The sequence below is a fragment of the Protopterus annectens genome, chromosome 8.part0, assembly GCF_019279795.1.
Source record: "Protopterus annectens isolate FY-2018-M chromosome 8.part0, PAN1.0, whole genome shotgun sequence".
NCBI classification, from domain to species: Eukaryota; Metazoa; Chordata; order Ceratodontiformes; family Protopteridae; genus Protopterus; species Protopterus annectens.
In genome coordinates, this window is record NC_056741.1 from 1,981,532,354 (window position 1) to 1,981,549,480 (window position 17,127).

At 39.4% G+C, this 17,127-nt stretch overlaps 1 protein-coding gene across 2 annotated transcripts in view; it reads right to left on the reverse strand.

Moving 5' to 3' along the window:
* The window catches only part of CNGB1 (cyclic nucleotide gated channel subunit beta 1), a 734,247-nt gene that overhangs the window by 600,249 nt on the left and 116,871 nt on the right, over nt 1-17,127 (reverse strand). For both annotated transcript variants that reach the window (XM_044081527.1, XM_044081526.1), the window contains exon 5: nt 663-828. In XM_044081527.1, the coding sequence (XP_043937462.1) occupies nt 663-828 (166 nt within the window). The remainder of the gene's footprint in view (nt 1-662; nt 829-17,127) is intronic.

The following is a 17,127-nucleotide window of genomic DNA, read 5'->3' on the forward strand; positions in this document are numbered from 1 at the left end:
AGAATAACAGGTTTTTCATTAGTATGCATTTTCTTCAGGGTATGAAACCTGGGCTGGGACTGGCATAATGTTTAAGGTTTTACCTTAAAATAAGATGCCTAGGGTTTGATTCTCACCCTTGGAAAGCATGGTTAGCATTAAAAAGACCCCTAGGGGTCATTAGTCTAGTAAGCACCCATGAGCCTGTGAACCTGAGACTCAAATGTCCTTCATTATCTAGTGACTTCAACCTCAATGGTTTACCAGAACACTAAATATTTTATAAAGAACAGTGTTTTTGTTCTTATGGAAAACAGGGTCACTATACAGTAATGTTGTTAATGACTTGAGGAAAACAAGAATCCAGTATCTACAAAATACAGTGTAGTCAGCAATAAAATGTAAAAATTAGACTGATCCAGGAGCACTCCATTTATAATTTAAGTCAATATTGTCTAATGATGCTTATATGTCCTGAAAAATGGAGTTTCTTTTCTGGTAGTTAAACCAAAGGCCATTCCCTCATCAATGCAGAAAGTAACAAGCTATTAGAACAAACAAACCTCTATTCATTCAGTGTGGAGGACCTTGGAGCTCACCTTTACAATGTATGCATCTCACATTATTTGGTGTGCTTGCTTCATTCTGCAAATGTATATAACTCACTGTTTCCAGAGTCATACCTTTTTGTAGCTGCAGAGACACCTGGCACAGTGAGGGTCTTGGTCTTGTGTGGTGATGGAGGCTGTGACATTGCTGACACCACATCTGTTTTTTGAGGACTAGCAGAATCTGCTTCAGAATCCACATCTTCGACGTTGACCTCAGGATGAGGACTGACTGGTGGTTCTTGGGAAAGAAAAACATTTATTACTTTAATACATACTTATCCTGCAAGGCTAGTCCTGATTCCAAGCAACAACAAGATCTGGTAGTAAAACACGGACAGTTAAAAAAAAAATAGAAAAAAAGATGTGATTTTCTTCCAGCAAATTCTTTGTCATAAGCAGATACACACTTCTTATCTGTAAGAATAGAATTCGTAATGCTATTTTTACAGTTGTTTTGAAAAAGATATTCACAAGAATCCAAATTCTTGTTGAGTATGTAGTTAGCTGCCAGTACGGCTTAGGGAAACATGTAAATATATGTTCTTCTAGGTAGACTCTTTGATATTTCACTTTACTAAGCCATCTCACACTGGGAGGTCTAGCATGCTTCACTAAGTCCTTCACGTTAAAACATAAGACTAATGTACCACCAGATTTTCCTTATTCATCCTATTATCTGAAATGTATAACTCTGGAGGTAACAACAAAAAAGAGGGTAATGGGGACACACTTCCCCCCTCTGAAGACTTGTGACACACTCATTAGTCATCACTGAAATCACACTTCCTTGTCTTTTGAAATCTCCAACATTCAGTTCTGCCTGCATGGATTTGCCTTTGATGTGATAGCACAAAAGCTGAGGAGACCATACACCAGTGAATGAGGTTCCTTCCTTCACTGCCACTTCTTTGAATTTCTAAGCACTAATCACAAGATCTACTATCTGTTTGGTAAATCAAGTAATATACACCTCTTCGAATGCTAAGTGTTCAACATCTACTAATACATAAGTATCTTTTATATTGTAACAGCTGCCTTTATTTCATATGAATGTGATCTAATTATCAAAAGCACATGTAACTGTTAATGTATATTACTTAAAGTCTGTTCATGAATATTACTGAAGTCTGTTTAAAACTGCAGTATGTTGGGACTTTTCTTCCTGAACCTTTGGTGAAAGTTTTTTTTTTTTTGACTAAACCAAGTTGGACAAACTTGGTAAACAAACGAAAATAAAATATGTGTACGTGTGTGAGTATGTGTGTGTGTGTGTGTGTGTGTGTGTGTGTGTGTGTGTGTGTGTGTGTGTGTGTGTGTGTGTGTTACTTCAGAGGAATACATCTCAAAAAGTAGCAAACAGATTCTTTCAGTGTCACTATAATACAAGTATCCTGCAGTTTTCTGCAACATGTGAAACCCACAGCTATTTAGCTTGTCTGGTTCTTGAAAATTATCCTTTCCAGAAGCATCATCTGAATATTATAAACAAAGATTTTCAGTAGTTAAACATCCACTGACCAGCATAGTCTGCCTATTTCTTTCACCTATTATAAAACTAAAGCATATAATTAAACTCGTCTTATCTCTCCTCATTTGTTGAAGTTCCCGCTTATTTAGCCCCCTACATTTTTTTTACTCTAGGGTGGCACAGTGGTACAATGATTAGTGTTATCCTCAAAGGTGGTCAGCAAACAAAACAGTGCTTATACCTTTCTTTTCCTTCAAGCATGTCTTTACAGGGATAATTTCATCAGTTTCTTTTCTTAGAATGGCAGTTCTTCTTCCTTTCTAGTGTTCATGGATAGCTTCCTGAACACCTTTACTCTGTATGTTCAGTTCCTTTGAAGCTCCTCTTTGAAACCCTCTCTAGATCCAACGGTCAGGAGTCAGATCTCTTCCAGTGATAATAGAAGTACCTGCTCCATATTAGTTGTCATGGTGACCTCCTACTCTCCACCTGGTTTGTCTGAATATTTTGTATTTCTCAAGAACCTTGCAGTTCCTTTCTATGGCTCCTTCTTTAGTAAATGCAGTGCTATCTGGCATGCAAACAGCAGGTAGAAAACTACCAGCAGCAATGTTTTCCCCCAATCTCAGCTGTCACTATTCCAACATATGATTTAATATACCAGTCAACCTAGGCTGAGACTAAAATTGATCCACTGGGATCAGTGCACTACCCCAGTTAACAAATTGTATAAATAAATACATTATTAACTATTAGAAACTAGAATCACTCAGCAGTAAACCTCATACCATTTCCTATGTGATCTAAACTATCTAAATATAGACAGTCAAACCGATGCCACCACTAGTGCATAGCACAGAGATTGCTGGACTTTGTCAATACAAATGCCCTGGAACAATTAGTCTGACTACTCACAAGGGGGAATAACATCTTGGATCTTGTCCTTACTAATATGGGAGCATCTTGCACCATCCCTTGTGTATCTTCATCTCTTGTTAGATCTGACCATAAAGCAGTCTACGTAGAAATAAAATTGAAACCAGAGATCCCGTTCACCCAAGGTTCCTTTAGAAATTTCTTTAAGACAAATGACATACTCCTAAGTGGTACATTGACAAGCATTAAATTGCCACCAAACCCAATTAACTCCACTGAATACTCAGAAATGTATACCACCACACGATACCAGCATGTACCCTATAAGTGCAGGGCAAATCCCAGAAATAAAACCACATGGTGGAACCATAATTTCAACAACCTTTATAATTAAAGGAAAATAATTTTGACCAAAAGTAAGAAGAGTAATTCACATAATGTTAGAACCCTTGTCATTGAAATAAACAAACAACTCAGGAGCTTAATAAAACCCTTCAAAGCCACATTTGAGGCTAAAGGAGCTACCCAAGCCAAAGACTATCAAAAGGCACTTACTAGTTAGGTTCATAAGCTCAAAAAAAACAATGCAGCAATGCACTGAGATGATTGTGAACAATGCTACCTACACTGAGACTGCGTATATAGCTAACCTACTGGCCAATAAATTTAGCTCTAACTTTAACTCCCTCTCCCCATCATCTGTCTCTCAATATATATATACCTGAAACTGGCTCATCTCCAACTATCACAGAAGACTTAGTCCTAAAAGTGCTATCAAAGGGTACAAATACTGCATTAATGAATCCTGACAATATCCCTGCATGCATCTTAAATAGCATGAGGCATAATTTAGAGACACAACCATAACACTGTTAAATCTTAGCTTCCATACAGGTTTTGTACCAAGCAAATGGAGAACAGCTACAGTCTTTCTCCCACATAAGGGAGGACCTTTCACATACCCAAACAATTACAGATCCATAAGTCTGAGCAGGCTTATATGGAAACGCATGGAAAGACTTATTATAGAATTAATCAGTCAGGATGTAGGGAACCTCCAAACACTGGACTTGTCTCAATTTGTAAGGTCATGCATACTCAACCTGGTGGATATTTTTGGAAAGGTCACCAAAGCAATGGATGAAGGCAAACTGATACATACCTTAACTTGGCAAAAGCTTTTGACACAATTCCCAACCCATGCATAGTAGAAAAGCTAAATAAACTGAGAATAAACCCCTATATCACCCAATGAATTGCCAACTGGCTCAGAGTCAGGAACAGTAAATCAAAATAGGGGAAGTCACCTCCACAAAGAGAAAGAAAAAGGCAATAACAAAGGGCTCTGGCTAACTAAGTTTGCAGATAACTGCAAGCTAGGAGCTATCATTGAATCACCAAATGACTTAGCCATCCTGCAGGAAGGTTTGTCACAAATAAATAACTGATGTCAAAATCATTGTCTGAATCTAAATGACAAAAAATGCATTATTGTATCCTTTGAAAAGTCATCTACCCCAGGCAACTACTAAACTGACAATACATCCCCAAGAGTTGACCCAGTTTTTTGGGGGGGGGGTTTGATAAATTATGTGGACAGTGACCTAACTTTTGACCAACATGCGTCTATTGTTCTATATTGCACAGTTTATAAGGGATTGTGTCTAAATGTAGGGATGTCATTGTCCCCTTTTACCCACCCCTCATTAGGCCAGTCATTGAATATAATGCCCCCTTTGGCATGTATCTGTTCAGACACATGCAACAACTGAAATGTCAACAGACACCTTACAAAAAGGATACAAGGCCTAAACAATATGCCCTACATGGACGGACTCAAAGCCATGTCACTATACTTGTATCCTACAGACTGTTAAGAGGTGACCTGTGTCTGGTATACAAGGCATCCTTTGACCCATTGCTGATGGATTTACTGCACATCAGCTAGTCAAATGGCATCAGAAATGCTTGGTCTATGGATCTAAACCTCTTCTGCAACATCAATAATACAGTTTAGAGGGACAGGTATACTTCATAGAGGATATGACTGCTGTGGAACAGACTACCCATCCACATAAAACAAAGTTCATCCCTGTTCATTTTCAAGTGCAACTTAGATATATGGATGTGAAACAGAAAATTTACCCAGGACTGCATCCCTGTACTACTAATGGGCTGAGTCAGCTCCTACATGCTTTATTACATGCATGGGTCCCCTCAAATTATCTATGGCATGATCCCAGTTATTCTTAGCAGGGGTAAGTTATAATAGTTGGCAATGGGCTGCGTAAGGTCAATCTATAACCAAATGGAATAGGCTATTTTGAGCACAAAAGGGAATTGGCTAGGCTTAAAATAGCCCACAGGGGCAGCTGGCCTAGAACTTACCTATGAACTTATGAACCTATAATTAATAAGCCCACTTGTTTTTGGGAGAAAGGTAGAAGAGCAAAGGCTCATATGTGTAGCATCCATGGTATACACAGATAGTTACCAGAGGGCAGGATTTAACTCCATACTTGAAACTGCGAAGCAGAAACCTTAATCAATGAGAATCTGTGCTGAGGTGGTTTTGTTTGCCTTTTTTCAGTTGTCTGGAATCGTATTAGTTTCAGAAAAGAAGACAAATGAAAAAGGGACTGCCAGTAAAGAATTTTGCACCACACTATACTACATTTAATACAAGCAGCAAGTTTATTTTTAGTATGATAGGATTATTCTTTCCTACTAATTAAACAGGAGTTCATCTTTTTACCACTGCTTTTCATACTGCTTAGTTCATAGGTTCATAGGTGTGTACTAGGCTAACGACCCTCAAGCCTATATAATCCTAGCCCAAGAAGATTCCCTGGCATCATGCCGCCCAAAGTTAGTTCTCAGTGCCCCTGTCAAGTAAGGCCACTGAAGTGATCCCCAGGGTGAACTTCCTATTGCCCATCCACTCATCAAGATTTCTCCTAAAGAGGGCCAGTGAAGTGCTCTGCTTGACGTGAATGGGAAGTTTGTTCTAGAGTATGGGAAATCTCTGGGTTAGGAACCTGTCCCTCCAGCATGTTCTGTTTATTGTGGTAATGAGGTTTAGGTCCCTGGAGCGTGTGGCATAGAGGGCTTGGGATTTCTTTAGGTGTAGCATATCTAGCAGCTCTGGGTCAGACATGGCTTTGAGTCTGTCCATATAGAGCATGTATCTAAGGTCTAAGATCCTCTTAGTGAGGTATTTTTGTGGCCTTTCCAGTTGTTGGAGGTCTAGTGAGGTACATACCAAATGGGGCATTGTATTCTATAATAGGTCTAATGAGGAACGAGTAGAGAGGGATTATGACCTCTTTCTTCCTGGATGAGTAATTTTTTGTAATGAGATGTGCCACACAGAAGAACTTTCTGACTACAGTGGCAATGTGGTTATCAAAGGAGAGGTTGCTGTCAACCTGTGTCCCCAGGTCTCTTATCACACCTTCAGTGTTTAGTGGACTACTGCCTATGTGGTAGTTCATGGGCACTGAATTTTTCCCAAAGGGAATGACAATGCACTTTTTGGCATTGAGCTTAAGGCCATGGTTCTGGCACCAGTCACTGGTGTCAGTGAGGCCTTTTTGTAGAATGTCTACATCAGTTGGAGAATCAATAATGGCTCCCAGTTTGCAATCTTCTGCAAACTTGGTCAGCCAGAGTCCCTTTGTGGTGGCTTAAACTTTAGAGAAGTAGATGCCAAACAGAAGAGGACCTAGGACTGATCCCTGTGGGATACCACTTGTAACTGGTCGATAGTCAGACTTGGAGACTGCTACTTTCACATCAGTGAGCCAGTTGCCAACCCATCTTATGACATAAGGGTTTATGCCTAGTTTAGTGAGTCTATCTATGATTCCTGAGTGAGGGATGGAGTTGAAGGCCTTGGAAAGATCTAGGTAGGCTGTGTGAATTACCTTGCCCTCATCCACAGCTCTGGTGACAGACTCAAAGAAGTCTGTAAGGTTGAGCAGGCATGATCTACCTTTTCCACTGCATGGGGTCCAGAGTTTGGAGATTCCCTATGTCCTTATTTATAAGGTCCATGATGATGCACTCCATAGCCTTACATATCAGACTTGTCAGACTAATGGGGTGGTAGTTCCCAGGGTCTGTAGTTGCTCCCCCTTTGTGGAGTGGGATGACTGTAGCAGTGCACCATTTGGTAGGAACAAAGCCTGAAATGAGGCTGTGATTGAACAGGGTACTCAGGTGTGGTGCCAGTTCACTTTGTAATTCATGTAGAACACAGCCAGGGTTATTATCAGGTTCCATGGAAGCTGTATTCTTGGCTTTGGACAGTGTGGTGTTTACCTGTAGAGCTGTGATAATAGGGACTTGGCATTCCCCAGATATTGTGATATGCCCTTTAGGGGGTGAAAGGCAGGTAAAGTTCGCACTGAACCTGTTGGCCAATATGTTGCCAATATCAGTTGGTTCTGTATATGTACTGCCATTGTGCTGTAACTCAGAGCAGATATGAGTATTGCCATGTAAATTCTTGACATAACTATAGAATACCTTGTGGTTGTCTTTAGAATCTGTAGAAATTTTGTTTTTGTAGCTAGCTTTAGAGGATTTGATGATGGAGCTCAGTTTTTTTGCTGAGGCTAACAAGGGAGTTTTTCCAGTCTTGGGAATTCACCCTTTTCTGCAACAGTTTTTTTCCTTCTGTTGTAGAGTTTGTTTATGGTGGGAGACCACCAGATTGGTTTCCTTTTTTTGGAGGAGAGTATCTTGGTTCTGTTTGGTATGGCCCGTTCCATGCACTTGTGTATGTGCTCATACAGTGCATTGGTGTAAGATTCAGCAGTCATGCGCCTATTTTCCATTTGCATGGGTATCGTGACGTTAACAACCTCTGTTTTTAGAAGTCCAAAATTGGCTTTGGAGAAGTTTTTTAAGGTGGTTTCCTTTTGGGGGGGGGTGACGGTGGGATGTGGATATCCATGGTGACTAGCTTGTGGTCATATCTGACCAGGGAGAAGTTGATTACTGGTGTAGAGCAACAGTCGCTCATGTTATCAATGACCAGGTCAAGGATATTTCTACCCCTGGTGGGGTTAAGAATGAGTTGGTCCAGGGCATTGGAATTAATGAATTCCAGAAAACTTTGAGCAAGTGTGTTGGTACAGGAGTAATTTTCCCAGTTATTGGCTGGGTAGTTAAAGTCTCCCAGTATAAGGGTATTGGTTTGTACCCTAATATTTTCTGGTGTGTTTAGGAATGTGGAGTGGGAGTCTTGGGACATGGTGGGGGATCTATAGCAGGCTAGACCTGGATTACAGTTTTTCCCAATGTTAGTTGTACAAGTATCTCTGATGTGTTATGCTGGACATTCTGGTCCAGGGCATTGGAATTAATGAATTCCAGAAAACATTGAGCAAGTGAGTTGGTACATGAATAATTTCCCAGTTAATGGATGGGTAGTTAAAGTCTCCCAGTATAAGGGTATTCGTTTGTACCCTAATATTTTCCAATGTGTTTAGGAATGTGGCGTGGGAGTCTTGGGACATGGTGGGGGATCCATAGCAGGCTACAACCTGGATTGTAGTTTTACCCAGTGTTAGTTGTACCTGAAGAAACTCTGATGCGTTATGTTGGGCTACTAGTCTGGAGGTGTGCATATCCTTTATGAATATGGAGACACCACTGCCTTTAGTGCTTTGGTCCAAGTTTAGGGGCTGAAAGGTGTGGTAAGAATTATAGCCTGGTAGTGCTGGGGTGCTCTCTGGAGCCTTGAACCAAGTCTTGGTCACTGCACAGATGTTGATGTTCTGCATTTTAAGGAGTGCTTCGAGCAAGTGCATTTTGAGATTTACACTTCTAGCATTGAGTAGCATAACCCTCAGATTTTGTTTGTTTGTAGCTGTTATAGTGGTAATTTTTTTCTTCAGGACATTGCCTAAAAAAGGCACTATAGGGGTGGCAAGAAACTTGGCCAGTATCCAGAATCCCTGGGATGACAGGTGCCTCTCAGGCTTCATCAAAATAGCATAAACGTAATTAACATTCAAGTGACATTGATAGTACTTAAAGACATCACAATTAATTCTTTATATTTTTTTAAAAAGAAGTTTGAAAATAATAAATATTACTTAAAAAATGTTCAAAGTACACATTTAAAATTAATTTCTACTCTTTTAGACAGGCTAATTCATATTTTATGAAAACATACAAAATACAAGAAATTTACTTTCAGTAATTACAGTTTGCCATTACATTCTACCACTTGATTGCAACAATATCACAGTTTAATGCCTTCTTTGTTTTAAGCACTAGGTTTAGATGGATATGGTAATACCACCAAAAGGTACAGTACTAGATGTAGGTGCCTATGGTAATACTTTATTAGTTATGACGGAGAGTACAGATAGCAATGGTAGCACCCTGCTTAGGTTTGGTGCAAGGCACTAGGAGGTATGGATTACTTTGAGTGTATCTTACTATATGTGTGTGTGTGTGTGTGTGTGTGTGTGTGTGTGTGTGTGTGTGTGTGTGTGTGTGTGTGTGTGTGTGTGTGTGTGTGTATCTATATATATATATCTATATCTATATCTATATATATATATATATATATATATATATATATATATATATATATCTACATATATATATATATATATATATATATATATATATATATATAAAACATATTTAAGAAATTAACAATTTAATAAAGTAAATCTTCCCATTCAGTTTAAACAGACATTCTAAACATAAAAGATAAAATATTAAACATCCACTCATCCTAATAAATAAACAAATAAACATTATTAAAACATGATGTACTAACATATTTATAACATTATCACAATAATCAACTCATTCCCTGAGCCACCTGCTACAACAAAAAAAAAAAAAAAAACAAGGAACCAAACATATTTCCATATAACTTTCAGCTTCACTGGAAATACAAAATACGATCTGACAGTTTTCTCCAATAAGGACCTTTTAATGATGTAAATGCTCTCTCCTTGTTTTTATCAAGTTTGGAGGAAGATATGAGTAAATGGTCATTTCAGTTCCTAATAATATAGCCATTCTCATTTAATAGCTGATCATGATAATTGGTTGTAAATAATTTCTCTATTAATTAGAAATGGAGGACAAAATTTGTGCTATTATGTGAGAGTTCTCTGTAATATACCAAGAACTATTGATTAATTACTTCATTCAGTGAGGTCTTAAAAGTATGTCAAGAAGATTATCTAGACATATAAACACTGTTTTCCAATCAACCAAATAAAAAAAAATGCCTCATAAGGCTGCAAAAAGGCAAAATAGCCAGATGAAGTAAGGCGATGCAGCAAAAAGCTGATTACTTATTCAATAAGAATGACACTGCATGACAGGTCACTTTAATTAGGAAATTCATTTCAAAGACTCAGCAAGTCTGATAATGTCCAATACTGCACCTGGTGGCATGCATATAGCATGCTCATTAGCATGTGAATTCCCACACCCAAAAATGTGCCATTGCAAACAGAGATGAGGACCCTGATGGCTTCACTGTAAAGCTTCTACTTTTATATTAAAATAAATGGAATGGAAATGAATATACAGGACACTCAGAAAGTGGGGAAAAGCAAGCACAGGAACATAGAGAGGGGCAAAGGGAAGAAGAAGAGTGGTTTGCCAGGGGGGGGTATAGATTTTTTTAGGTGGACAAATATCCTTTTTTGATATTTCCAAGAAGAGTAAGAGTGAAGTCACAACAGGAAGACGTGTGAAGAAAAGAAGGCATAGGGATAGCAGCAGGGGCTGGGGCAGACAAACACAAAAGGCAGACAAATATCAACTGGAGAAGTGCTGCCACACATGGGGTGGGGAACATAAAGCATACACACATTGGGTGGAGAACACAAAGCAGACACCCAGACAGATGTAGAACAATTAGTAATGAAAAGGACTGGATTAAAATCTGGGAGAGTCATAACATATAAGAACAAGGAACACAATAATGGAAGACAGAATGGAATGCCAGCTGTCTGCCGATGTGCACAGTGTCACACTCAACCTGATGTCAGTCAACTCTGTGACCACTCTGATGGCTGGGTCCAGCCATTGTTGGCCTACTGGTCAGGGACATCCAGTTGCATGAGGACACACTCAGAGCTGCCAAAGCAGATAACCAGCCAACAGCCAACAGCCAAACAAGGCTGTGAACAGTCCTTCTACCTCCTCCTTGATGACATAATGGAACCCATCAGTAGTACCTCCTAAAGGAAGGCTATGCCCCCACTAAAGACAGATGGCTGGAGGCACCAGTGAACCCTTCAGATCAACCCATGTCAGATGATTTACATCATCCTGCTGACAGGCTGGCCAGGAGACAGCTGGGGACCCCATCCATTGGTGTATACTGCATAAAATATGAACATAAATGGAGAAAAACAAAACAATAAAGGAGAAATAAAATATCAAAAAGATGAGACAATAACGACAAAGAAGCACAAAATCAAAAGTAGTTATCACTGATGTGTACCACAGTGGAGAGAAGAACAGTGCCTAGAGGAATAAAATGCTGTTGACTATAAAATGGCACACAGAATGATATAAAGGCCAGAAAAACAGTTAATGTATTAAAATGTATGACAGAATAGCTGGTAGTAAATGGCATCTAAGCAGTCTAAGCAGTCCACCCATGTCAATCGCATGAGAGCAGTGCATGAGTTTCAAAGAGTGATGGCAAGGGCAAAGGAAGCTGGACTGAACAAATTAAGGAGCCTGAAGTGCCCAGCACAAAGGATTTTACCATCAGGTGGAGAGGGTTTATATTAGACAAATGAAAGTTTACCTTAGTGAATGCTCTAATAATCAAAAATCTGGACCTCTAATTCACTATTGTGGGGGGCTGTGCCCCCCCTCCACCCCACCCCCGCTAAATACAAATACCAACTCCAACATTCCACTATAGTGAAGAAAGAGCAAATATTCTGATTTGACTGTACCGCAATCTCACAAAAAGCATATCGAAGTCCGGGATTTTTGATTATTAGAGTGTTCCCTCAGGCAAACTTTAGTTTATCTAATATTAACCCAGGTGGATACATGGTCTACCAGACAGTGCCCCGTATAGCACCATAGTGACCAAGCCATGGGAATGTCACCCAGATGTCCAAACATAATACACACAAGCCATACACATAAAGTAGCAATAATCTACAATGACATGGGACAGTCACCATTAATTGTCAACTAACTACCTTTCAAATGAATGCCTAAGCTATTCCAGGTGTAACTGGCACTAAAAGAAAAATCTGAATGGACAGTGGAACACTAAGGTGTGAAACTAATAAATGAAAAAATGGACAAAAGCACCTGTAATAAAACTCAAAATCAACAAAAAGATGGGAGGCAGATAATGTGTTACACACAGATGGAGGTCCAGGCTGACTTGCCATGCAAAAAAGTTTCTTTATTTAATAACACATAAGAGATTAAGTGCTTTCATCCTGTTTAAATAAGGACTTCATCAGAATGAAGTTTAAGTACAAAAAACATTTTAAATAATACCAAAAATCAATGCTATATACTGAATATGTTAACTAAATTAAGGCAATTGTCATTTTAAAGTCACAAACTGTTTAAAACAAGTGGATTTGCAACTTGTTTTCCCTATAAAATGTGTAATATATATGTTAGTTAAAAATGGACTCCGGTATGCATTCAAGTTAAAATGTTATATTCAAAAAAATTATTATTTCTAGACTTATTGAGCTGACATTTAATAAGTAAATAATAAAATACTAACTAGCTCATAAACAGTACACTAATGTTCTAACTGCTGTTTAAAACTAAAAAGTAAAAATGGTAAATAACAGGCTCCATATGCAGTATTAAAATCAATAAATAATGAATTATGTCTTCTTATAAAAATCATCCAATGTTCTTCTACAAATGAGGTTTGGTAGCAAACAAATTTGTCCAGCGACATCTTCAGAGGGGAGGAGTTAGCTAATTATATTAGTGGGAGTTAAGAGGATAAAGGGGGGAAGGGTTAAATGGGCATGATGGATGATTGGGAGGAAATGAGGTAAGGGTGGGGAGGGTCTTAAGGGGTTTTATGCAAGTGTAACTGGGAAAGAATCACATTTTGGCATGAACTTGTTTTTTGCAAGTATTACGTCTGTGACGACCAGTAGGTACTGTGGAACAGGTAAGCCTGGGATTTTGATGAAAGGGGTAATGTTGTTAAGGAGTCAAACTCAAGTGAGGAGGATGTGAATAGCATGGTTGCTGGGTTATTATTTATTACAATTGTGGTCAAAGTAGTTTGAGTGTATAATAATTGTGGGTATACTATGGGTAGTTGGGTGATTACATGTGTGCTTTAATGTTGCCGTTGGTGGTTGTGGGTGCTTAAATGCTGGTTTGGATGGATTTTTTTTTGTGCAGTTAGGTTAATTGGGTTTGCTGCCATGATACACAGCTCCTAATGGGTTGTTTGGTATACCTTTTAACTGTACAGATTTTTGCCAGCCTTATCATTGGGTTCTTTTCTCATACATCTGTGGCTTTCTGGTAAAGTAGTGTAAATCATTGAAAACTGCAATTAGAAATAATGACAGACTTTGAGTTTTACATTTTATGCCCTCTGGTGGACTTGTGTTGATGCAAACCAATTGGTGAGGCTATAGTTATAATGGCCCCTAATTTATCCCACTTTTACTTATGTGCCTTTGTCTAGATTTCCTGCAGTCAGCAAAGCATTGTCTGCTAACAGTTTGAGAGGATCAGGCTGTGTTTTCATTTCTGCTGAAGTTTATGTCTAAGTTGGTGGTTAATTGTAAAGATGTTAGTGTTAGCATACGTATTTATGTTGGGTTGGAGAGAGCTGAGAAGCAGGCTTGGTTAAAGGTGTTTCTGTGGTGAGTGGAAGTGGCTTACATGTATGCGTGGTGTAGTGTTAGCCATTGGGGATGGGGGGGTGGGACTCCCAAATGGTCACAGAAGATACAGATTTGCCTCACAATTATGTGAAAACCTTAAGGGATGTGTTATTTTTTTTATAAGCCACCTTCCCCTATGGAAAGTATTCTGTGTTTTTTTAATTCAGCTATATTAAGGGCAAGGGAGTAAATATTGATTACTATGCAATCTGCAAAGAAAGGGTCATTGATGACCTGTATTTGAGTTTGATTTCATATGCTTCAGAATAAGCGCATTAACACAAAGCCTGTTGTTCTAGCCACTTTCTGTTATAAGAGTAATAGTTTAAAATGTGTCGATAATTTAGAGCTATTGATGTGTTCACAGTGCATTTTAGTGGCGGTTTGCAAGGTTGAGGAAGTTGTGAGTGAGTTCTGTGAGGTGGCTCATGCACGGCGTGGCATCCACATGGTGTGAAGGGGACTAGGCATGCCTCTCGCCTGTCTAGATTGTCACAGAGTGTCCTCATTTTGCCTCATATGTAGTCTGTTCTTCATGGAGTTTGGGGTTGTCTGGGACATCACCGAGGATCGAGGTGGGTAGATGCTGACTGTGATTGAGTTTCAGGCTTGACATCCCACATGGAGTGCATGCTGGCACAGATCTGGTTGTTCTTGCAACTTTTAGGCTTATAGAGCAATGTGTGGAATCTAGCCTGGTATATGATGGACAGTTGATTTCATGACTTGTTTCAGAGTTGCAGCAATAAGTGTGACAACAGCCTTTTAGATGGTCCACAGGCAAAGAAAAAGGGGGGAGGATGTTTGTTGGCATTTTCATCTGTGGGGGACTGCGAGACTGGTTTCGTGATGGGATGCTCCATTGGCAGGGTTTGGGTGCCTCATTTGTTTAGTGATCGGGGCTTGATTTTTGCTGCTTCTGCTACCCTTTGGCACCTTTTGTCTGCCTACTGAGCCCATTGTGGCTGTGGAAGTCAGAGGAAACAGTGGTGAAGATGGTTCATTGGACTTTGTGGGCTGGCGGTGGCATATCTTTCATTTGTCCCTACTTGGGCCGAGGTCCTTTACTTGTCTCAGTGGGAATGGAGCTTTGCCACAGTTATGATTTGCTGGGGAAGGGTTGACAACCTGTATTTTTCACGGGTTTTGTCTGCCCATGAAGATGCCTGTCAGGAGGGCATGCATGGTAGGGCTTTATTGGCTGTGGGGAAGGATTATGGCAGGTACGGCTTGCAACCCGGGTTACTCACATTTCTGGGGCCATCAGTCTTAAACCCCACTTGCTAAAAAAAAAAAAAAAAAAAAAAAAAAAAAAACAAGTTGTTCTATCTTTAGTAGAAGTAGCTTTTGTATGAGTCTACCGTACAATGTCACTCACTGGTAAGTAGATACTGACTCAGCTACTTTTCTATATATAAAAAAGCTACAGTGGAAGCTGTGATCAAGGCTTTTGAAATAGTACCTTCCATTAATAAGTCAGCAGCATTTTTGGACCTGAAATTATTTTGAAAGGATAGTACATTGAATTTTCATAGGGGTAATGATGGATCTTTAAACAGATAGAGAAATTAGATATCCTTACTATTGGGTGTACAGGTGAAGTAAAACAATTTCTATAATATTTTAATGACTGAAGATGAAGAAAAGGCATGCTTAGGGAATGCAAAGGACATCCATGCATTCATCTTACAGGACATTTTACACCCAAGACAAGGCAATGCATGGAGCATGTTCCCCAAGTTGTGAAAATAATAGTTGAAGTTTTCTTTTTCTCTCTCTCTCAAATTGCATGCATAAGCTAACAGTTGTTATTGTTGCTTGTTAGTCCACCACCAAGTAGAAACAGGATAAATCCCATTTAGTGCCCATTATATTATGTTTGGACAGGGAGGGGGGGATGTGGATCTATGGGCTAATTAATCTGGGCATGCAGACATTTGGCTATACCTGTTATCAGTTTAGATTGTCATGGAAGGTGTACATTCACTAACTAGACTCGGAGGAAGTGTTTAGGAAGTCCTGGGGAGCTCAGCTGGAGGGTAAGATGGAGGAAGGATGGAAGTGCAGAATTTTGAGTCCAGAGAAGTGTGGGGAAAATATGGAGTTTTAACAATGTGTGGAGTGAGGTAGTGGGAGAGGGATGTATAAGACATGTCATTAATATTTCATCTTTCCTTTTCAGAGATCCCCTTGGGGCATTAGAATCATGTTTAATTTGCACCTTTCAGGAGATAAGGAGGGGGGCATGTAGTACTTGTGGGCAGGAGTTAATGACATTGCTCTGCAATTTCTTCCATGAACTGAGCACAAAGGGTAGATGGTGGCATCTAGGCATTCTCTAATTGTGGGTATACTTCAGGTAGTCGTACTCTCCCTGTAACATGTTGACTGCTTCACAGAGCAGATACTAGTTTTACCACCATACGTTTGTATTGTATCACTGACATACATCAGCTTTGGAAGCGAAGCCATTATTATGGGCACACTTCTCAGGGAAAACCTCCTGTAAAGATAGTACTGGTTTGGGGGGGGTTATGGTAGGTAAGCCCCCCCCCCCTTTTTTTTGGCAGGGATGCCATGGTAGGCACTGTAATCTGTTGTACTGGCAAATTCATGGAAGGGTTTCACCTTGACCCTGACTGTTTCTCCGCTCGTTGTCAAAAGGCAGGAATGATGATATTTATAATGTGGAACAAGAGTTAACATGTGGAACACTTGGTAACGACTCACTAACAGCTGGAAGCTCACAGGATGGTAAAAATGTGATGAATGTATTTGTAGAATATGCTTTTTAATGAAATAATATGATTCAGTTCTACTTATCATTGTTTTAAGTAAAAATTTTAACTTGGAATGTGTGACAGACTTTTCAGGGTGGAATTTAAGGAACATGAACTTTTATGACCCCAGGTGGGGAGTGTTCCTCGGAATAAGATACACTTGAGAGGTATGGTTATTTGAGGGTATTTTACTTTTGATAGGACAGTCTGCCTGTGGATATCCTGGTAGTGCTTGTTATTGAAATTTTGCTAGGGTTGTATTATGAAATGAACTTGGCTGTATCTGCTTTCCTATGGAAATCACAAGGTACCTAGCTAATTTGATTATTTAAATTTCCCCTCATCTGCAGTGTATAGGTGTAGTTGAAGACAAGCTCAATTTCTGTTCTGTGTTTTTTCTAGGGCATGTAAAAGCATGCTTGCATCATAAACCGTTTTGTGGCAGTATGTTTCTTCACTGGCTGCATAAGGATTTGTGGTGGGACATCTCAGTACCAGGTTAGTGAGGA